The following is a 23,426-nucleotide window of genomic DNA, read 5'->3' as shown; positions in this document are numbered from 1 at the left end:
AAATTTAGATATAGCTCCCATATATATCTTTCATCCGATATATGTCGGAGCTATAGCAGCTACAATTTTGCTCCGATCTTTACCAAATTTTGCACAAGACTTTCTATTTAATGTTCCAACACGTGTTCATAATTTTTTCAAAATCGGTTCAGATTTAGATATAGCTCCCATATATATCTTTCATCCAATATGGCCTTTTAAGGCTGTAGTAGCCACTATTTTGGTTCGATCTTTACCAAATTTTGCACAAGACTTTCTATTTAATGTTCCAACACGTGTGCATAATTTTATCAAATTCAGTTCAGATTTAGATATAGCTCCCATATATATATCTTTCATCTGATATTGCCTTTTAAGGCTGTAGTAGCCACAATTTTGGTCCGATCTTAATGTGTGCATAATTTTATCAAAATCGGTTCAGGTTTAGCTAAAATATATATCTCTCATCCGATATGATATTTTTAGGCTTTAGTAGCGTACACCCTTAAACCAAAAAAGTGATTTGTGCAAAATTTTACGATAATCGAACAATAAACAAAAATAGCGAATATCGAAAGAACAGGAAAAAAAATTTGAAATGTAGAGGCTCGGATTAAGATTTTATTTTAGATATAGGGTTTGTTCGAATAAACTTCTTAGAATTTTATGTTTTTTACGTATTTGCTATACGATTTCTAATTATTTTTATCCACATAAATCGACCCGCTCTAATATATGTTCCTGATCGTTTTGACATCCTAAGTCGATTTAGCCATGTCCGTCCGTCTGTCCGTTCGTTCGTCTGTCGAAAAGCCTCTAACTTACGGAGGAATAAAGCAAGCTGTTTGAAATTTTGCACAAATACTTCCTATAAGTGTAGGTCGGTTGGAATTACAAATGTGCCATATCGATTCATATTTTCATAAAGCTGCCATATAAACATATCTCAGATTTTGATTTCTGGAGCCTCTAGACGGCGCAATTCTTATCCGATTTGGCTAAATTTTGTATTTGATGCTTTGTTGTGACTTCCACCAACTGTGATAAGTATGGTCCAAATTGGTTCATAACTTGATATAGCTGCAATACTAACCGATCTCGGATCTTGAGTTTGCAATTATTATCCGATTTTTCAGAAATTTTGCATGAAGTCTTTCGTTTTAACTTTCAACAACTATGCCAGGTATGGTTCAAATCGGTTCTTAACCTGATATAGCTCCCATATAAACCGATCTCCCGATAATACTTCTTGACCCTATAGAGGGCTCAATTCTTATCCATTTTGGCTGAAATTTTGTACAACTACTTCCGCTATGACCTTCAACATGCGTGCCAAATATGGTCTAAATCGATCTATAACCTTATATAGCTTCCATATAAATCGATCTCCCGATATTACTTCATGAGTCCATATAGGACGCAATTCTTATCCGATTTGGCTAAAATTTTGCACAATAACTTTTACTATGGTCTCCAACATCTAAACCAAGTATGGTCCGAATCGGTCCATAACCTGATATGGCTCCAATAGAATGGCAATTCTTATTCATTAACCTTTTTTTTTCCTACAAATCGATACCAGGCAAAGAACTTGAGAAATGTGATCCATGGTGGAGGGCATATAATATTCAACCTGGCCGAACTTATCACGTTTTTTTTGTTTTTTAGTAGTTTTTTTTTTTCATTCTATTCCACTGTGCAATGTGAATCATATTCATTTGTCTGACCAGTCTAAAATTTTACAAGCAAGGTCTAAGGCCCAATTGTATTGCTTGCTTTAGATTTTACTCCCTCCCAAGGTACACTCGAAAATAAAATTTACTTCTCTATAGTTGGAGCAAACTGTCTTGTCCCCTACAAGACATACACGGAAAAAAAGATTGACCTAAATTTGCCCAATAAATATGGTATTGACTTATAAAAAAAATTAAAATAGGTGCTAATTACTTGAATAATTTTTAACACAGAAATTTGATATTCTTTTGTATCATACGTTAATTGTATGAATTAAATTGTTTAATTAAATAGCATAAAGTGTGCATTGGTCAAGATTATATTGTGTTCCCTTTCACACATATGTAATGCGAAAACAAGTGAGTATGAGTCAAATAATTGTCTCGCTTCTATCATATACATACACAAATTTATCAAGAAAAATAGAAAGTGTGTTATTTTTTATGCTATGTTTTCAACTTATCCCATAGTGCTTTCGGTTCTCTTACATTTCAAATTATTTCTCTTTATTACACTGTGTGTCCGTTGGTCTGTCCGTTGAGGTAATGGGCTTGTATTGAATTCTCTTGTCGTGCCATTCCATAGAAACAAGCTTGCAAGACATGATTGTCATCGTTTATTGTGGTCTGTTTATGTTAGTGTCCTCAGTTATTCGAGTAGAATTACCTTCCCCACTGGGAGGGTTGTTAGGACAATTTCTCAGGTAAGGTGTTACCATGGTAACCATTAAAAGGACTTTGCCATGGACAAAAGAGGATAGATTTTGAAAAATATTCGCTAAAATTACTTTCAACGAATATGACACTTCTATTTGATACCAAAGTAGAATTTTTGGATTCAGATGCAGTGGGTACCATAGGTTCATGGCATTTTCGTGAACCCATATTTGCGGTGGCTTCCTATAGCCAAGAACGTGGTGGTTCGGTGACAGTATTTACGGACACAGTAAGTCATATAAAAAACAATAATAAGACAAAAAAAACGATTGTGGTGAATAAAATTGAGTTGCATTTTTTAGGGAGAACCTCAGCGGGATGTTACCTATCCCATGCATCCTACATCACAGTGTACCGCTATGGCCTGGCATCCGGAAAGAATTCTGCTTGTGAGTTGCTGGGAAAATGGTGATATTCATGTGTGGTTTAATGGCCATCGTGAATTTGCCTCGGTTAGTGGTCCCCATAAGGCAGCCATCATATTAATTGAATTCAGCGAGCAGGGCGGTCGCATGGTTACAGCCGATACCATGGGTTTACTTACCGGTTGGCGCTGTGATGGCCAATATCAGTTCCTTACTATGTTCTCCCACGATTTGCGTGATGTACTTTCCCTTATCACTTTTCGGCGTACCATTTGCAGTGAGCTACGCGAGGAAATGGTGAATTTGGCAAAGGCTGCTGTTGCCGGAGACGAGACGGCTTTGGACACCCTGACAAATTGGAGGCCTCGCACTGCTGTACGCACAGCAACACATAACGATATAAAGGACAATTATTGTTTCTTCGTCTGTACCCAGGTGGGTCATATGTACTATATAAATCAGGGAGGTACATGCACCGAAGTTTTGGCAAATAGTACGGTTTCGATAACACAAATGTTGTGGCATCCCAAAAAGTAAGTACAAAGTTATTTTAACTAAAATAAATAATATTACTTGCCGGGATTCTCTTAAAAAAAGGTGGGTTGCATATGAAGAGTAGCTGTTGATACTGACAACTTCTGTTTAAGAACAGATACTAAGAAAGGGTGTTAAACCAATAAATCCTATGGGTTTTGTATATATTTGAATAAGAATCGCGCCCTCTAGATGCTTGAGAAATACAAACGGGAGAATAGTTTATATGGAAGCTACATCGGGTTATGGACCATACTTGGCATGGATGTTGGATGTCACAGGAGAAGTCATTGTGCAAAACTGCAGCCAAATCAGATTGGCTGAATTATGCCCTTAATGGGCTCAAGAAGTCAAGTCGGGAAATGGGTTTCTATAAGAGCTACATATATCTAAACTAGAACCGATTTGTGTTTGTTTCTCTTTCGAGACGAGCTCAATGATCATAGATTGCAAATGGAAAAGGAAAGCCAAATATAGCAACACACACCAACCAATATGGGACGTTTGGTCTTTGGTTAGAAGACTTTTCAACCATATTAGGTGTGATGGCTTTAGGGGCCGTGTGTTGGTATGTTGCATTTGAATCGTATTAATTGCGAAAACGCATCTATGATACAATTACCACATTAACCACGCTCGACAACCCTGTCTATTAGCTGTACTTTTTCCCAATGCATGTGTTTTTGTGCAATGACAGACTTTTTTTTCTGCGGCAATTGCACTACTTCAGTAGTATACATGATTCGGTTAATTGGCACGGGATAGCTCTAAGCACCACACAGGTCCGATCTATGTGGTGTTCATTGCTGTCACGAGAAGCTTAACTGCAAGCTACCGGGCGGATAGTGGAATGCTCTATACGGAGTAGCTGCAACGGCAGTCGCGGACAAACACCGATATCGAGCGGAGAGTCTCAGTGAGAAGCCGGTTGGCACCGGCTCTTGCACAAATAGTGATTGCCTATGATGATGGATATGCCAAGGCGAGTTATTGGCGTCTTTAAAAACCCAAAGCTTGTTCCCGCGTCTCACACAGGAGCTTAAAGAGGATCACCAACTAAACATGAAAATGTGGCTTAAACAACAACAACCAACATCGATTAAAAGTACCTATGCGAAATTTTAAGCGAATTGATTTATTCGTTTAGACTTAGATTAGATTTCCACAGACTGGCTGACTACGGGACAGGCAGATGTGGCGAGATCGAATTAAAATGTCATGATAACCACGAAAATATAAAATTTATGGGACTATTTATTATTTAGACTATTATGCCAAATATGATCCTAATTGGTTCATAACCAAATGGCATAGCTCCCTTTACGGAGACTCTCTATAGAGGGCGCAATTCTTATTCGACTCGGCTGAAATTCTGCACGATGACTTATCTTATGATCTTCGAAATCAATTTAGGTATTATCCCAATCTATCTTCTTGAGCACCAACAGATAATTGTTCCTATCCAAATATGTAAAAAAATTCCATGGGTAGTTATAATCTTCCATTATCTAAGGAGAAACCGTGGAAAGAACTTAATACACACGATCCCTTGTGGAGGGTATATAATAGGTTTCGATTAATAACTCGATTAATTTTAAGTCGATTAATCGATTATTCATGACTTTTAAAAAAATCGAACTATCGAAAATTATAAATTTTTTTAAACAAATAATAGAATAATTTGGGAGGTTAATCGATTTATCGTTTGGAAGTAAAGAAAGCTTAAAACATGTGAATTGTGTCATTTGTCTGATTTGTTTTTGATCATTTGGGCCCCACTTGCGTAAAATTTCATTCGATTGGGATGGAAATATTTTACTAAAGTTCAAAAAGGTAGATCAAATAAATCGGGTACATTTTCCCTATTTACAATTAAAATCGACATATTTGAAGAAAAAGATCTCAAAAAATGTCCCGTTTTATTTTGTTAGACATATTAAACCATTAAGGTTAGGGCGGCTGAGGGCGAGCGTCGGATCTTGGAGCAAGCGGCTCGCCACAACGAGGGATTCATATGCAATCCCATAAAACCCACGCTCTTGGAGCGCTGGATCAGTAACCCACCCCCGGAAAACTATGAGAACTACTATGAGAAACAAGGGAAAAAGAAAACGGACCCCCAACGTTGACGACCCACGCAAACGAAAAAAGAAGCTTGATATGCGCATCTGCACCTGTAATGTCACCACTCTTTATAGAAAAGGTGCAGTATACGCGCTGACGGATGTATTAGAGTAATACAAGGCAGATACTACCGCCTTACATGAAGTGCGATGGACTGGGAATGGCGTCACTACAACACCAAACGGTGACAAACTATACTATAGATGCCAAAACACGACTGAAACACCTTGTCTCCAGCTTTACTCCCGTGGATGGGAGGCTAGCCACAATCCGCATAAAAGCCAAATTGTTCAACATCAGCCTTATTTGTGCCCATATCCCGGATGAAAGACAAAGACGAGCAGATCAAGGATATTTTCTACGAGAGCCTAGAGAGAGAATATGACCTGGGAGGTCTTAATGCGAAGATAGGGAAGGAAGAAATTTTTGGTCCAACAGGCGGAAAGTTTAGCCTCCACGAGATAACGTCCAGTAATGGATTGAGGCTGATAGATTTCGCTGCGGCAAAAAACATGGTAGTTAGTAGCACCAGATTTCAACATAAAAATATTCACAAAGCCACATGGCTGTCACCCGATCAAAACACAAGGAACCAAATTGATCACGTTGTGATAGATGGAAGGCATTCATCCACCGTGTTAGATGTACGATCAATCCGTGGAGCGAATATAGATTCGGATCATTACCTTGTTGCAGCAAAGGTTTGCACCCGTTTGAACATGGCGAGCAAAGTACGATCTGACACTGCACGGAAGCTGGACATTGAAAAGCTGCAAACACAGCAAATGGCAGCGTCATACTCCACTCGACTGACCCAACTGCTTGATGAAAGCATTCCTTGTTCCGATTATATAATGGCTCATTGCAAACTATTGCCCACTTCATGGAAAATGCCGCGAAATCCGTACTTGGGTACTGAAAGCCTCCTTCAAGAAACCCATGGTACGACCAAGAGTATCGAAATGCTACAGAAGCCAAGAATGCGGCATATAGAGCAACCCTGCAATCAGTAGCGAGAGAAGAGGAACGTCTATTCCGCAGAAAGAAAAAGGGAATGGAAAGACGTAAGTTTGGGCGAATTAAGATGTACAGTAGTCATAATGAAGTCCGGAAATTCTCCTAAAAGATTAAACATCAAACCGATGGCTTTGGTGCAGTCACATCCTCCTGCAGAGACAAAGAAGGAAATCTGGTAACTGACACAGATAATATGCTGAGGATATGGAAAGAACATGTTACCCAACTGCTAGTGTCCGACGTTGGCGGCAAAGAGGATACCGCAGAAACAATCAATGATGATGGTTTAGAATGTTTACCTCCTCCTAGTCAGAATGAGATCCAAATAGCAGTGACCCGATTGAAGAAAAACAAGGCGGCAGGAGCCGACGGGTTACCCGGTGAACTATTTAAGACTGATGGCGTCACATCAGCTTATCTGCGCAATCTGGCTAAAAGAACGCATACCCTATGATTGGAACCTCAGCATACTATGTCCCGAACACAAGAAAGGAGACTAGATGGGGAATGTGCCAACTACCGAGGAATAAGTCTCCTCCCCATCGCATACAAGATATTCTCGAGCGTAGTGTGTGAAAGATATGTGAAACCAAAAGTCAATGAGATAATTGGGCCCTATCAATGATAAATCCCCCCTGGACCAGATATTCACACTGCGCCAAATCGTGGAAAAGAACCAAGAAGGACAAATCAACACCTACCATCTCTTTGTTGACTACAAAGCCGCTTTCGATACTCCTTTACGTTCAAAGTATCGTATCTCTGCAAAATTAATAAGACTCTGCTGGATGACACTTGCTGACACTCGTTCCTCAGTATGAATAGGAAAGAATCTCTCCGAACCATTTAATACCAAACAAGGTGTCAGACAAGGAGACAGCCTATCGTGTGATCTCTTTAATATCCTGTTGGAGGAGATTATACGAGATGCAGATGTTAATAGAAATAACACACTAATCACCGGAGAACACATGCTACTCGCCTATGCCGACGACATCGACATCATGGGTCGGTCACCGGAAGTAAAGTAGTAACTGCTGCCCTTGAAAGAATCGAAAGAGAGTCAGTGAAAATGGGTCTGGCAGTAAATGAAGATAAGACGAAATGGATGGTTTCAACTCCAAAAACGCCTTTGTACAACCGAGCAGATAAAGAAAATTGAGAAAGTTGGGAACCACTATTTTGAGATATTCAGCAACTTTATCTAGCTCGGCGACGCTGTAACCAGTTTTGAGATAAAGCGAAGAATAATACTGGCAAACTGATGCTATTTTGGACTATGTAAGGAGTTTTAAAACAAGGCCACCTCTTGCCAGATGAAGATTACACTATTCAAAACACTGATACAACCCGTGTTGTTATATGGTGAAAGCAGATGAGGAGTGTTTGAGTGTTTGGAGTGTTTGAGAGAAAGATTCTTCGCAAAATATATGGACAAGTTGGCGATAGCATAGTTACAATACAACGGCTGCGTTGGCTAGGTCTTGTTGTCAGAATGGATGAAGAATCCTTTTGAAGGCAAACACGGTGGTACACGCAAACCGGGAAGACCAAAAGCCCGATGGAAAGATAAAGTGGTGGGAGACACCTCGAAACTTGGTGTCAGAGATTTTAGAATGAGCACATAAGATCGAGGCGCTTAGAACGCTATTCTACGTTTGGCTAGTGGAACAAATGTTCTGTCATAGCCAATTAAACGAATAATCGGTTAATCGTCTATCGGTTATCGAATAATCCAAAAATACAAATAGATGTACCCCCTAGGATATAAAATTTTAGCAATTTTAATAAAAATGTATGTTTTTATCTCTGTATTTAGGGATGCCGTTATATGCTTAACAGAGGATATGTCTGTCATATTGTATTTGGTTGAGTCAACGGGAATTTTAACAGAATTAGATCGCGTTAAGTTGAGCTGTAAACTAACCGGAAAGAAAGGCGCCATAACATGGGTTGGTTCTACATTGGCCATAATAACGGGTAAGTAATGATGGGTATAATTGCCTGGATCTGGAAGGAGAACTCAAAAGTTTCGATTCATTTCAATTACCAGGCCTATTTATGGGTTGCCCAAAAAGTAATTGCGGATTTTTCATATAGTCGGCGTTGATAAATTTTTTCACAGCTTGTGACTCTGTAAATGCATTCTTTCTTCTGTCAGTTATAAGCTGTTACTTTTAGCTTGCTTTAGAAAAAAAGTGTAAAAAAAGTATATTTGATTAAAGTTCATTCTAAGTTTTACTAAAAATGCATTTACATTCTTTTAAAAAATCCGCAATTACTTTTTGGGCAACCCAATAATTCTCAAACCATATATTGGTAAGGCACTCTTTTATAACATTGGTCGAAGATGGTCAATCAACCTGTCGAATATGGCACCGTGGTATAAGTATTCAAGTGTGTAGTGGTTATTCAAAGCTTGGTCCCTGGATGTTACGGGTTTATGCATGTTTTCAAGAAAAACACGTAATATCTGAATTAGTGAATGTGAACATTGACTTTTTAAACCATCTCGCTGTTTCAACATTAGGAACTAGAAGGCATTTTCCTTAAATTATTTCCGTAGTATCACAATAGACAAAAATTTCTGATTCTGATTGCAGACTGTCACTTAAACCTAACCCAATTTTGGTAAAAACATTTTTTGACAATATTTTAGGTGATCTATCTGTGCGCATCTGGGATATTGAAAAAAGTGATAATTATTTGCTAAAAATGGATTTGCCAAGCGCCACCACATCATCCGTTTTGGAATATCAATCCTCCGCCTCGAATTTCTTCAGTCAGGATAGTACAGAAAATAATTCAATGTCTAATCATTTGAGTGGCACGGGGCGCCTTTTGAAAAATGCCCAAAATTCCAATGAACATTTTACCTGCATTACCTACATTGGCGACAACCAAGCATTGTGTGCTGGAACTAATTTGGGCAATTTGTATACGTGGAAACGTAATGTGGGCTATAAGGCGGCTGCTCCCGAAGATATGTGGAAATTGACCAACGTTTCCTATGTAAGAGGTTGCATTAAACAATGCCTCTGGGGATTTAATGAGTTAGCCAAACCCTGCCTCTTGGTTAATTGTGTCTCCAATGTCTATGTTATGAAGGTAGGAGAACATACATAAGATTTTAAACTTCCCCTTGAAGTTCATTTGTTTTTATTAAATTTCAATTCTAGGAACAACCACTCATCTCATTTCATACCCGCGACTTATGGGCAGTTCAACAAAGTGCCCGTAATATTTTCGTAGAACACATTGATCACAGAAGCTGTACGGTTCAAGCTGACTTCAGTGTTACCTCCATAGCCTTGGACCACTCCAACATTGTCCTGAGCAATGGTCGTAGCATTTCCACCTATGCCATTGACAAGGACATGGAGCGTTTGGCAGATGTGGGAAATGCCATTGAGACATCTTCAAGTGATAGTGTAAAAAGTGAAAAACCCCCCAATCAACTCATTGTGAAATTTCTGCAAACTTTCAATGCCGAATGTTTAGCCTTGGGGCTACGCCATCAAAACGTATTTTGTTTGACCACCATAGATGTAACCATATTTTCAATTGGTGGCGTAGTCCTGCACAAGATCATGTCAAGCAGCACAGAAGGCAAGATAATTGGTATGGATGTTAGCGGCTCATATTTATCCATATTTACTATGAATGGCTACATCAGATCCTATGATGTGTCAAGACATGATCCCAAACTTTTGTTCCCTGCCAAATCAGCCTATGATCTATTTGAAGATTTTGGAGAGGTTATCTTAGTGAAGTGCAACTCGGCAGGAACGCATTTGTCTCTGATTATAGCCAATCGAAGTTTTCTACCCAAATCCATTCTGTATTGTTGGGACTTTGAAAAGAATCTCTTGATGGAGTGCGATTTAAGGAGTGCGGAAAATTCGCTACCAGATTCTTGTATGCCTGTCTCCTTATGGTGGGATGCCGAAGAGCCCCGACTCTTGGCTATAGAAATCAAATCAATGAGAGAACAGCCAGCCAACGACAAAGCAATGACATCTGGACATCGCAATAAGGCCAATGAGGGTAATTTCATAGAAACAAATGTCTGGATATTTTTCTACTCGGAAGATAATAAACTTAATGTATTGGAAAAGAAGCTATTGGCACCTGGTGAACAACTGCTGAATATTTGCATACCAAATCTGGTAAGTTCTTAAGTTTCAAGAAAATGTTGACTAAAATTAATGAAATTTTTCATAAAAAGGAAAGTTCGACGAAATTTTGTGAAAATGAAAATTCATAAAAATTCTCGACTACATCACATTTCGAAGAAATATTTTATGAAAACCAAAATTTTCAAGAAAATCAAAACTAAAAAGTAAATTGTTGAAAATTTTGGCAAAGGGCAGTACCCGGCTCTACCCGATATTTTCGTTAAAATAAGAAATGCAATAACATATCGCAAGCGAAATTTTGGGCTTGCTTTGAAAAACTGAAGGCCACCGTGGCGCAGAGGTGAGCATGTCCGCTTATGACGCCGAACGCCTTGGTTCAATTCCGGGCGTGAACATCAGTGATGGTTTTTGCCCTTATTACATTCGTGATGTATCCTGGCATGTGAAAACTTCTCTACCAAGTGGTGTCTCTTTGCGGCACATCGTTCGCACTCGGCAAAAGGAGCTCCTTATCATTTAGTTAAAACATTAATCGGATCGCACTCATTGATATGAGAGAAGTATCCCCCGTTTCTTAATGTTCCTAGCAAATTTAGTAGTACTTTAAAAAACAAGTAGATTAGGTAAGAGTGGCAGTGCTTTACAGACCCACTTAGACAATTTTAAGTCCATTGTGATACCACAGTAGCGACAGACCAAGGCTTCTGGCGGGAATCGAACCCACGACCCCTGCACTGGTAATCCAAGCACACCACCAACTCGGCTAACGGGGGGTGTAAGAGCGTGCTAAGTTCGGCCGGGCCGAATCTTATATACCCTCCATCATGGATCATGGATTTGTCGAGTTCTTTGCGCGGTATCTCTTTTTAGGCAAACAAAGAAAAATAGATAAGAATTGTTATGCTACTGGAGATATATCAAGTTATAGTCCGTTTCGTACCATAAGTGAATTGAATGTTGAAGACCATAGTAGAAGTCATTGGGTTATATTTCAGTTCATTCGGTTAAGAATTGCGCCTTATAGGGGCTCAAGAAGCATAATCGGGAGATCGGTTTATGTGGGAGCTATATGAGGCTATAGATCGATTAAGACCAAATTAGACACGTAAGTTGAAGGTCATAGGAGAAGCCATTGTATAAAATTTCAGCAAAATCAAATAAGAATTGCGCCCTCTAGAGGCTTAAGGAATCAAGTTACCAGATCGGTTTACATGGCAGCTAAATCAAATCTGGACATAACCTGATGTCCAGATTTGATTTATATTTATCGCAGTTGTTGGAAGCCATAACAAAATACTTCGTGCTAAATTTCAGCCAAATCGGACAAGAATTGCGCCCTCTGGTGGCTCAAGGAATCAAGACCCAAGGTCGGTTTATATGGCAGCTATATCAGGTTATGAACCGATTCTAACCATACTTAGCACAGTTATTGGAAGTCATAACAAAACATTTCATGCTAAATTGCAGCCAAATCGGATGAAAATTTCGCCCTCTAATGGCTCATGAAGTCAAGACCCAAAATCGGTTAATATAGCAGCTATATCAGGTTATGAACCGATTTAAACCATACCTAACACAGTTATTGCAAGTGATACCAAAACACAACGGGCAAAATTTAAGCCAACTCGGATAAGAATTGCGCCGTTTATTGGCTCAAGAAGTCAAGGTCCAAGATCGGTATAAATGGCAGCTATATCAGGTTATGAACCGATTTGGACCATACAGTTGATGGAAATCATTATAAAATCATTATCATTAATGCAAAATTTCCGCCAAATCGGATAATAATTACGACCTCTAGATGCTCAAGAAGTCAAGATCCCAGATCGGTTTATATGGAACTCATTTAAAACACCTCTTGCAAAATTTCAGGCAAAGAAGTCAAGATTCAAGATCGTTTTATATGGCAGCTATATTAGGTTATGGACTGATTCGAAAGATACTTAACACAGTTGTTGGAAGTCATAACAAAACACTTCATGCAAAATTTCGGCCAAATCGGATTAGAATTGCGCTCTATAGAGGCTGAAGAAGTCAAGACCCCAGATCGGTTTATATTACAGCTATATCAGGTTATGTACCGATTTGAACCACACTTAACACAGTTGTTGGAAATTATAACAAAACATATCATACAAAATTTCAGCCAAATCTGATAAGAATTGCGCCCTCTAGTGACTCAAGAAGTCAATATCCGAGATCGGTTTATAGGGCAGCTATATAGACACATGGACCGATATTCGTGCAAAATTTCAAGTGGGTAGCTTTACTCCTTGGAAAGTTAGCGTACTTTCGACTGACAGACGGATGGACATGGCTAGATCGACTTAAAATGACATGACGATTAAGAATATATACACTTTATGGGTTCTCAGAGGAATATTTCGAGGAGTTACAAACAGAGTAACGAAATTAGTATACCCCCATCCTATGGTGGAGGGTATAAGAAGGTGACTCGATTTTTTATTATTTTTTTTGGGTTATAAATTTATTTGTACATGGTTAGGTTGAAAAGAATCTGCGGCCCATGGAACTATGAGTATACACCTAAGGTAGTGATCGATCGACTTGCTGTCCACTATAAATACTAAAAAACTAACCTCGAAAAAATCTAAGTCAGGAATTCTGTACTATTAAAAAAAATCCCTTATTGTTCTCCATTTAAAGCCCCTAGGTTGGTTCCAGTCCAGTATTGTGTCGCCAAAAGATCTCCCCATAGGATTTTCACCCTCCTTACGTAGACTGTCGATAGTGTTACATGCGCATTTGCCGTCCATTTCCTCAATTCGGACTGCATCTCCTTTAAAGACTTCGAATTCACCAAGTTTACTGATGGCAGTCCTCTGGCCTTCAAGACCAACTCATCCGCTATGGCCAGGCACCCAAATAATGTCCTCAAGTAACTTGTCTTGCAGGTTTCTTTGTCAACATGGTTTACCACGTACAAAGCAATTGGCCGGTTAGTGGTAAGTTATACAGCGCCAATGTGGTATTGTCGGCTATGTGACAAACAGTTCAGATCTGTCAGAATGCTGATCTTCGCACTGCGATGTGCTGTCTCCCTTCTTCAAGAGACAAAGACCCTATCCGTGCGAAGGCATAATTGCATGCTGCCTACGCAATACCTTCAGGCTGTTATCGCAGGACCATGCAAATCATAATCTTGTGGATAAGTAACCACCGCCCAGAAGCCTAAAGGTGGATCTTCATGACCTAAAGCGAGAGCTTCAGTGCTACATAAGAGAACCACTAGTAGTTTGGGCTCAATTAGGATCCGGATCCTCCTACATGTTTATCACCCTTTTAACTCAACTCAGACCCAGATCTCTCGGGACACACTCCAACTTAGTTGCAGAGTTCCTGAATCTGAATATTCAACAGGAACAAGCACACAAAAGATAGGACACAATACACTAATGCAAGAACGCGGATCTTGCCATCCTCAGAGCAGGCGTTAATCTCCTTCTTACACTCCAGGACTTAATGGTCAACTTACTTTCTGTAAATACAATCACACCCCACGTCCTTGCTTTTAGACCATACCAGCTCATGCATTCCGTAATTGCTAGGACTTCCGCCTGCAGTATGGTGCAAATTTCCGTCTTTTCGGGTTTTACGTTCATACCCCAAATTCTAGCCCTGTCGTATACCATTTTCAAGACCCTTCTGGCCGATTCGGACTCCTACAGCTTCGATGTTTTACAATATCGTTTGCATCGGGTACGCTATTCATGATGGTCACCCAAAGGAGTGGCGATATAATCTTCCCCTGAACCAAATATTCCTTGACTAATGGGACGCACAATGTATCCACCTACTCCTTAGCACATGTCTTATCCAATACCTAAGGACCCTGTTCACCCGCTACTGGTCTAAGGATAGGATCAGTGTATCGACTTTTAATCATATTATTAAAAATCACCTCTTTGTCAACTCTGGTCTAAGGATTGGATTGGTTCGAGTAGAAAGCACATGAGGCTTATAGGTTTTTAGACCTTTAGTGCAGCATAACTTGTCTTGCCGGGCTTGGGTATAGACCTTACTTCCTGCCAGATTATCAAGGTATATGCGAGTCCTGGGCACGCTGAGAATTTAGCGGATAGAGGGTGCGCCAGATAATCTGCCTGGCGCACCGGAAATATTCCAATAATGGACTTAAATAGTAGAAAGCTTTTCAATGTTTTCTTTATCATAAAGTCTCTAATGATGAGCCGTTGAATAACCTCATTGTTCTTTAATTCTGGTGTCTCTGTGTATTCCGTCGTATCCTGTGGAAAGTGTGTCTTCATCAGAAACCTTATATTGACTTCCGTTGTCTCAGCTCTCTCTCCCATGTGGTCTACAACGTCTCAGTTTTAACAAAATTACGTTCAAAATGTCTGCGAAATTTGATAAAAATTGGGGCTTCTAGAGGTTCAAGATATCAAACCGGTTTATATAGAAGCTATATCAGTTTATAGACTGATTTAGACCGCAATTGGCATGTTAGTTGGAAGTTGTAACAAAACACTACCTGGAAAATTTCAGCCGAAAAATTCCGACTTCTAAGGGCTCAAAAACAAGTTGAAGGACCACTTCGACAGAAGTATCTTTGCTAAATTTCGAGCTGCTTACTTTCACATTGAACCGTTATTGTTATTTCGAGAGACGTATAGACATAACTAGATCGACTCTGAATTTCGATCTGAATCCTATAAAGTATAAATAAAAAATATTTATACTTTATAGGATTGTGGATCAATATTTCGAGATGTTACGAACGGAATGTCGAAATAAGTATACCTCGCATTTGCTGTCTTCTGTTGCCTAGTTATTATATGGTCTAGTAGTAATATTAATATATACAATATAGCCCAGTTACTGCTATTTTTGTTTGTTTCCCTTTCGAGACGAATTAATGATCAGAGATTTTTCTCTGCAAACGTAAAATGAATGCCAGAAATCGCAACACATACCAACCACTGTGGGACACATTTCTTAATTTGGTTTAAAATTACTCATCAGCCATATTAGGTGTGAAGGCTTCAAGGGCCGTGCGTTGGTATGTTGTACTTATACCGAATTTTTTGCGAAAACGCCTCTTTGATATAAACACCACATTAACCACACTCGACAACCCTGTCTATAAGCTGTACTTTTCCCAATGCATGTGTTTTTGTGTAATGACAGATTTTTTGTGTACACAAATTACACTACTCCCATTGTATACACATGATTCTGTAAATCTGTTGGAAGTTGTATTGATGGCTTCGAGCGCTAGACAACGGCAACGGCTCTAGCTGTTGCTCCGTGTGCCTAGGTTCGAATCCTGGCCAAGCTCTGCCGAGTTTTTTAATTTTCGAGTTTTTTTGCCTGTTAGGGCGAGGATCATTAAATTTTAACATGTTTGGGTGTTTCTCTTTCGAGACGAGCTCTATATTTTTTTTTCATACGTTGGCCACGAGATACCACCTCAATCTTCTATTCATCATCTCCAATTTTTGACTCCTGGCTTTTGAAATTTTTTTCCACCTGGTCTTGGATCGGACTCAAATAGTTTTGAAAATTTTGCTTTCCATATCCTCGGCAGTACCGTTTGCGTGAGTGTGCTACCGCACCGTTGTCTGCTTCCTATTTCTAGTTTCTGAGTTCCTCGGTCTGCTCACATTCACATTTTTTCATTCGACTCTTATTTCTATGGTATAGAGGCTTTCACCAAGATATATTAATTTACAAGTAATGACAGTTGCCAAACAACAAAATATTGAGTACACTAGCTGTCAAAATCAGTGATTAGTGCAAATCTGATTTTGTGTATGTTACTATTTCGCGCCATTTTTCGTTGTTTGTGTGTGTGTGCTATGGTTCTTAACTATGATAGTGCACTTCGCGAGAAAAAATTATACTCAGCTGTTTACGGTACACTACCTGCGTAATTATGTCATGGCTTTCATCCGATTTCACTCTATTTCACTACACGTTGCTACCAATGTTGTCCGATTAGGGGAAATTTCCCCAAACAGGGATTTTTTTCGTGAGATGGGTACGGGTATTTTGATGGGGAAAAAGTAGAAAAATTTGGGTTTTTTGCTGGCTAATTAATACCTTTGGATTAGGTGTGATTTAATAGAAAGCATGTTCACTTACGCGCATATCCCAAGATGAGAAATTGTACATGAATATGATAGACATAGGCCTTAGTCTACCGTACTAAAGCTGCAAATTCTAGCCATGTCCGTCCCGTTTATAGAAATCACGATGTCGCTCGAACGAATGAAGCTATATTGAAGTTTTGGGCCATTTGCAAATCGGCCATTTAAGTTCAGATTCGGATATAGCTCCTATATAAAGTGGTCTCTCAGCTTGACCTCTGAACCCCGTGGAAACTGCAATTGTTATCCGATTGAGCTGGAATGCAGTTAGTGTTTTGTTAGGACTTTTAACCATCGTGTGAAGTACGTTCGGTTTAAAACTTAAAATATCTCTCAAATAAACCGAATAAAACTATTTCTCGATTTGACAAATTGAGCCGCAATTGTTATTGGCTGAAATTTTGCACGTAATGTTTTTATACACACCATCGAAGGATGGGGGTTTATTAATTTGGCATTTCGTTTGCAACACATCGAAATATACGTTTCCGTCCCTATAAAGTATATATATCTGTCTGTCTGTTGAAATCAAGCTACAGTCTTTAAAAAAAAAGAGATATTAAGCTAAAACATTACACAGATTCGTTTTTCGTCCATAGACAGGTTAAGTTCTAAGATGGGCTAAATCGGACTATATTTTGAAATAGCCCCCATATAGACCGATCTGCCGATTTAAGGACTAAGGCTCATTGAAGCTACATTCATTATCCGATTTCGGTAAATTTAAGACAGTATGTTGTGTAAGGCCTCTCAATATATTCAGTATGGCCCAGATCAGTCTAGATTGGGATGTAGCTGCCATATAGACCGATCTCTCGATTTAAGGTCTTGGGCCATATAAGGCGCACTTATTGTCTGATTTCCCATAAATTTGGTATAGCGAGTTGTGTTAGGCTTCACAACATCCTTGTTCAATATGGCCCAGGTCGATCCAGATTTGGATATAGCTGCCATATATATCACCGATCTCCTGATTTAAGGTTTTAGACCCTTTAAAGGCGAATTTATTAACCGAATTTAGGTACAATGAGTTGCGTTAGGCCCCTCAAAATTCGTACCGAGTGTGGTCAAGATCGGGCTATATTTGGATATAGCTGTCATATGTACCGATATCCCGATTTGTGTTCTTGGGACAATAAAAGCACGTTTATTACTCGATTTCACTGAAATTTGACACAATGGGCTATGTTAGGCTCCTCGACATTCGTTTTCAATATGGTTGAGATCGGTCTATGTTTGGATATAGTTCTCATATACATATACCGATCTCCCGATTTAAGTTCTTTAGCCTATATAAGATGAATTAACCGATGAATGTACAATGAGTTGTGTAAGACTCTTATATAGCCTTCTTGAATACAGTGCAGTTTGGACTATATTTAGATAAAGCTCCTATGGGTTCATAAATGATGAATTTTTCACTGTAAAGGTTTTTAATGTATATATCCTAGGTGATGGGTATCCAAAGTTCGGCCCGCCGAACTTAATCGCATTTTACTTGTTTATTACTTACAATGACAAAATTAAAATGTACCAATCATTTAACTGTGGGCATAAAACATAAATTTGTTATAAAACAACACTTTAATCAGTGAGTATTTTCTTTCCGAGATTTTCTTAGGGAAGAATTATTTGATTAGGGATTTTTTGGAGAAATTTATTTGGAATTTTGAGAATCTCTCTCAAAAAATCTGGCAATTGTGGTTGCTACTGAATGCAGAGTTTCCCTTTATTGCCCTATGAATAGCTTCGGTAGCATTGCGTACCTCGATAGCGACTTCTCTTAGAGTTGGTATAATTGAAGACCATTGAAACTAATAAAACATACAAAAACGATGCCCGCGATGCTTTCAAGTGTTGCCACTTTGATTTTTTTTTTCATTTTCCTCACTATAAGCAGAGTACCAATTTTGCCCCTATTTTAGCCAACGTTTCGCCGACGTTTTTTTTTTATATGGAGTTTGACAGCACTCCGCTTGAAAAGCTGAACAGAATACTCAGCTTTACACAATTATGGATTCTGGAATTCTGCAATGCCTTCCATGGAGCAGAAACTTATATATGAAGTTTTTTATTCTTTATATTTCAATTTGATTATATCGAAATGCTCTATAATTTCTCCCCCTCACTCTTTTCAAATTTTCCTATCATTCTCTCTTTTTTTGCACTTATTTAGATTACTCTTGACATAAACTTGGTACGTCAGACACCGTTACACGACTTTAGCGATCTCCAGGATAGTGACAGTACGATACGAAAAATGGTTTTAAACTTTAGCATGCATGTGGCAGAGGGAAATATGGATCTTGCCTATCGCAGCATCAGATCGATACAGTCAAAAGCAGTTTGGTCTAATTTGGCAAAAATGTGCATTACAACGCAACGCTTGGATGTGGCAAAGGTGTGTTTGGGACATTTGGGTAAGGCTCGTTCAGTGCGTGCCGTACGTCAGGCTATGGAAGACGATGACCTAGAGGATGAAGCCAAAACTGCGATGCTGGCAATTGAATTGAATATGCCGGAAAAGGTAAGAAGCGACATTTGACACATGAAAAAGATGGTTTAAAGTTTACATGATTTCGGGTTATTCTGAGCATCGTTTAATATCTTTAAAAATGTCCCAATTTTCCACCATCTTCAAACACCAGGCTCAGGAATTATTTGAACAATGCGGCCGTTATGATTTACTTAATAAACATTTGCGTTCAACTGGTAAAATTGATGATGCTCTAGGAGTTGCTGAAACTCATGACCGAATACATTTGAAAAATACCTACTACCAAAAGGCTCAGGAATTAGTGGAACGCGGTGATATTGCGGGAGCTTTGGAATGTTTCGAGAAAACACAGAATCCTGTACAAAATATAACACGTTTACTTTTGGAGAATCCAACAGCAATGAAGGTATGCTTTGTCTTTTCTATGGAAGTAGACCAATAGTTATAGCGCTTAATTTCAGCGCTACATGCAAAATACCAACGATCCGAAAATGTTGAAATGGTGGGGTCAATATGTGGAGAGTGCCGGGGATATGGATGGGGCTTTAACTATATATCAGAAAGCAGAGGATTGGTATTCACAGGTGAGACATAAACGAAAGTGTGTAGAAGCACGTTTACACTAATCATAAAATCCGCATTTATGTGTTATGAAAACCAGCTGTTTAAACTTTAAAAATTATTGTACATTGTTGCCATAATCCAAAGCCTTTGCACAGAAGCTAAGCTGAAGGTTCTCCGTTGTAGGTGTTACATCATTATAACAATGTTATTTAACTTAATTTCAGGTTAAAATTCTTTGCTATTTAGGCAAAATATCTAAAGCAGATGCCATAGCTAGACAATCGGGTGACCGAGCTGCCTGCTACCATTTGGCCCGCCACTATGAGAATGTAGGCAAATTTCAAGATGCCATTATGTTCTATACACGCGCCCAAACATTCAGCAATGCCATACGCATATGCAAAGAAAACGACTTTCAAGATGAACTGTGGGCCGTGGCTAGTTCTTCTAGAAATCGTGACAAAGCCATAGCTGCAGCATATTTCGAAGAAGTGGGTTCATTTAAAAGAGCTGTAGAGTTATATCATCGGGCCGGTATGCTGCATAAAGCTTTGGATATGGCCTTTGAATCGGAACAGCCCGATATACTGGAAATAATTGCATCTGAGCTAACACCTTCCTCGGATCCCGAGTTAATAGATCGTTGTGCCGAATTCTTTATGGGTGTGGAACAACACCAGAAGGCTGCTCATCTATTGGCCAAAACAAAGCAATTGACAAAGGCCATCAACATATGCGTCGAAAAGGGTATACCCATAACGGAAGATTTGGCCGAAATGCTTACCCCCAATAAAGGCGAGGTGGATGAGGCATCACGCATTTACATTTTAACTCAATTGGGTGAGTTGCTTCAGCAACAAGGCGATTATCATACGGCTACCAAAAAGTTCACCCAAGCTGGCGATAAAGTAAGAGGCATGAAGAGTCTGCTGAAATCGGGAAATACAGAGAAGATTATTTTCTTTGCCAATATGTCGCGTCAACATGAAGTCTACATAATGGCTGCCAATTATTTGCAAGCTCTCAACTGGCAGGATGATAATAACATTTTGAAGCATATTGTAACATTTTATTCTAAAGGCCAAGCTTATGATTCTTTGGCAAATTTTTATGCGATTTGTGCTCAAATTGAAATTGACGAATATCACAATTATGAAAAAGCACTGAAAGCTATGCAAGAAGCTCTTACGTGTTTGGGCAAACTTGGCGGCCACAGTCAGCAAGCAATGGCCAATTTACAAAGAACCATGGCTGATGTCAAAAGTATTTTGGATATACAAAACGCATTGCAAACTGGTGACAATCAATTGGCTATATCTGGGTGTCGCAATATGTTGAGTAAGTATGTCTAGAGAGGACTAACTTGATTTACAAAAATCCAAATTATTGTAGTACGGCAACCCTCTTTAACTCTCTCTTTCTCTCTCTCTATAAATTTCCTCTCTAGTTAAACCGGAAATGCCACCCATCCGGCAATCAGATATCATAGCAATGTTGGTGCGCGCTCTTACATACACTAAACAATACAACGAAGCGGCTAAAGCATTGAAAGAGTTATCTTTAAGAGACCCCGGGTGGTGCTCTTCCGGCGTATTGGATAAATCGCTAGTGCAGAGAATCGCTAAAGAGTGTAACTTAGACTTTGATTTAATTTGGAAACCAACGCAAACGTATGCCATTGAAAATGGTGACGATAGTGATCAGGAGGAAATACAAGAAGTATTGCGTTAAAAATATGTATTAATATTAATAAAATCAAATGGAAATATTTTAAATTAAATTTTTTGTAATATTTGTAAATCACAATTTCACACAGTTTGAGGTCTGTCGAAAATTTTAATTTTTAAAAGTCCTGAATTATAAGTATGAGGAAATATTTTTAGGATTAATTTTATTTTTGTTATATCCATTGATTTGTTTATATTTTTCATCTAATATTCTGCAAGGTTTTTGATTTGCTTTGTCTTTGATAGCTCGTTAGGCCCTTTTAAATAGAAAAGGCAACCCGCCATGGGATAACAAAGGATGGAACTTTGAGCTTCAATCTGTGTAGTGTTGTTCGTTATCACGAAAAGCTTAGCTGGCCGCTACCGGGCGCGTCAAAAGGTTACGGATAGTGGAATGCTCCACCTATAAAAGCTTGACGAGGATTGCCAACTCCAAATGCAAATGTGGCTACAACAGCAAAGGCAAAATGAGTCGTTTTTAGGCAATATATAAAAACCAGGGGCCGAATTACCGCATTCGTGATCGAGTGCGCTTTCGTATCGTATATGTCTAAGTTTTTATAAATAATGCCCTATTTAAACATTTGCGTTTTTGAATTTAAAAAATTCCCTTTCAATAGAGAGTTACATAATTCACAATAGAGAGATTTCGAACAATTTTACTCGTTCACGCATTGGCCCCAGATTTGTGATCACAACAGCTATGTTCTAACGGCAGGGCTTTCTTATAGGCAAAGGCGTTCATTATTTACTATTAGACGAAAAGAATGTCTACATTTGCGTTTTTAAATTCAAAAATTCCCGTTCAATAGAGAGTTACATAATTTACAATAGAGAGATTTCGAACGATTTTAGTCGCATGCGGTAACTCGGCCCCAGATTTTTGATCACAACAGCTGTGTTCTAACGGCAGGGCTTTCTTAATGGCAAAGTCGTTCATTATTTGCTATCAGACAACAAGAATGCCTACGGTTTATTATTACCGTAGCAAAGTCGTGAACCATTTACAATTATAAATGGTTGGTACATTAATAAATGAAAGCTCTTGCAAACGTACTTAGAGACTGCAGACCTACGTGAATGTGATCCGTTAAATTCAAGATCAGTTTCAGCAATCATCTCGTTATCAGGTTTGCAAACAGTAGTAGTCGCAGGCCACCGTAGGGCAGAGGTTAGCGTGTCCACCTATGATGCTGTACGCTGAACGTCACATCCGAAAACATTTTCGGCGGGGGTTATCCCCTCCTAATATCTGGTACTAGCATGACATAACTACCAGGTAGTGTACCGTAAACAGTTGAATACAACTTTTTCTCGCGAAGTATACTATCTGTCAACGAGTTTTGGTTGTTTGTGTGTATTATAGTTAAGAACCATAGCACACATAAACAAGGAAAAAATGGCGCGAACTAATAACATACACACAATCAGAGTTGCACTAATCACTGATTTTGACAGAAACTGCACTCAATATTTTGTTTTTGGGCAACTGCCCCTACCTGTAAACAAATATATGGTTGGTATTCTATAATTCTGCCGGAAGAGACGCTGAAATGTTTAACTGTTTCACGAGCGAAATTTGACAGAAATCATGTTTTTTTATTTTCATACCAAAATACGTTTTTTAACTGCACTTATGGCTTTATATATTTTTCGCAAATAAATAATATAAAAAGAAAAACCAATAAAGCAAACAAAAATTATGACGGCAATGGTTTCAAGCGTTCCCATTAAATTGTTTTTCCCATTTTCCTCACTATAAGCAGAGTACTACTGTGTCGCCAATTTTGTTCAACGTTTTTATATAAGAAATTTGCCATCATTCCTTTTAAAAAGCTGAACAAAATACCCTACTTAAGGGTTGGTATGCTATTCTTCTTTCGGAATTGTCGCTGAAAT

The 23,426-nt window shown here is 38.8% G+C and overlaps 1 protein-coding gene across 1 annotated transcript; it reads left to right on the top strand.

Annotated features, from left to right (window-relative positions):
- The first annotated feature begins 2,511 nt into the window (after window positions 1–2,511).
- On the top strand, window positions 2,512–21,574 carry LOC106091285 (intraflagellar transport protein 140 homolog). The gene is made up of 10 exons (XM_013257764.2): window positions 2,512–2,658; window positions 2,732–3,327; window positions 8,289–8,449; window positions 9,129–9,577; window positions 9,649–10,638; window positions 18,916–19,266; window positions 19,388–19,642; window positions 19,698–19,820; window positions 20,025–21,138; window positions 21,248–21,574. Exons 1-10 carry the CDS (start codon window positions 2,512–2,514, stop codon window positions 21,529–21,531), a joined length of 4,470 nt encoding a protein of 1,489 aa, XP_013113218.2. The 3' UTR covers window positions 21,532–21,574.
- The last annotated feature ends 1,852 nt before the right edge of the window (window positions 21,575–23,426 follow it).

This window comes from Stomoxys calcitrans, chromosome 4, assembly GCF_963082655.1.
Source record: "Stomoxys calcitrans chromosome 4, idStoCalc2.1, whole genome shotgun sequence".
Classification (NCBI taxonomy): domain Eukaryota; kingdom Metazoa; phylum Arthropoda; class Insecta; order Diptera; family Muscidae; genus Stomoxys; species Stomoxys calcitrans.
This window is presented reverse-complemented; position numbering and strand designations above follow the sequence as displayed.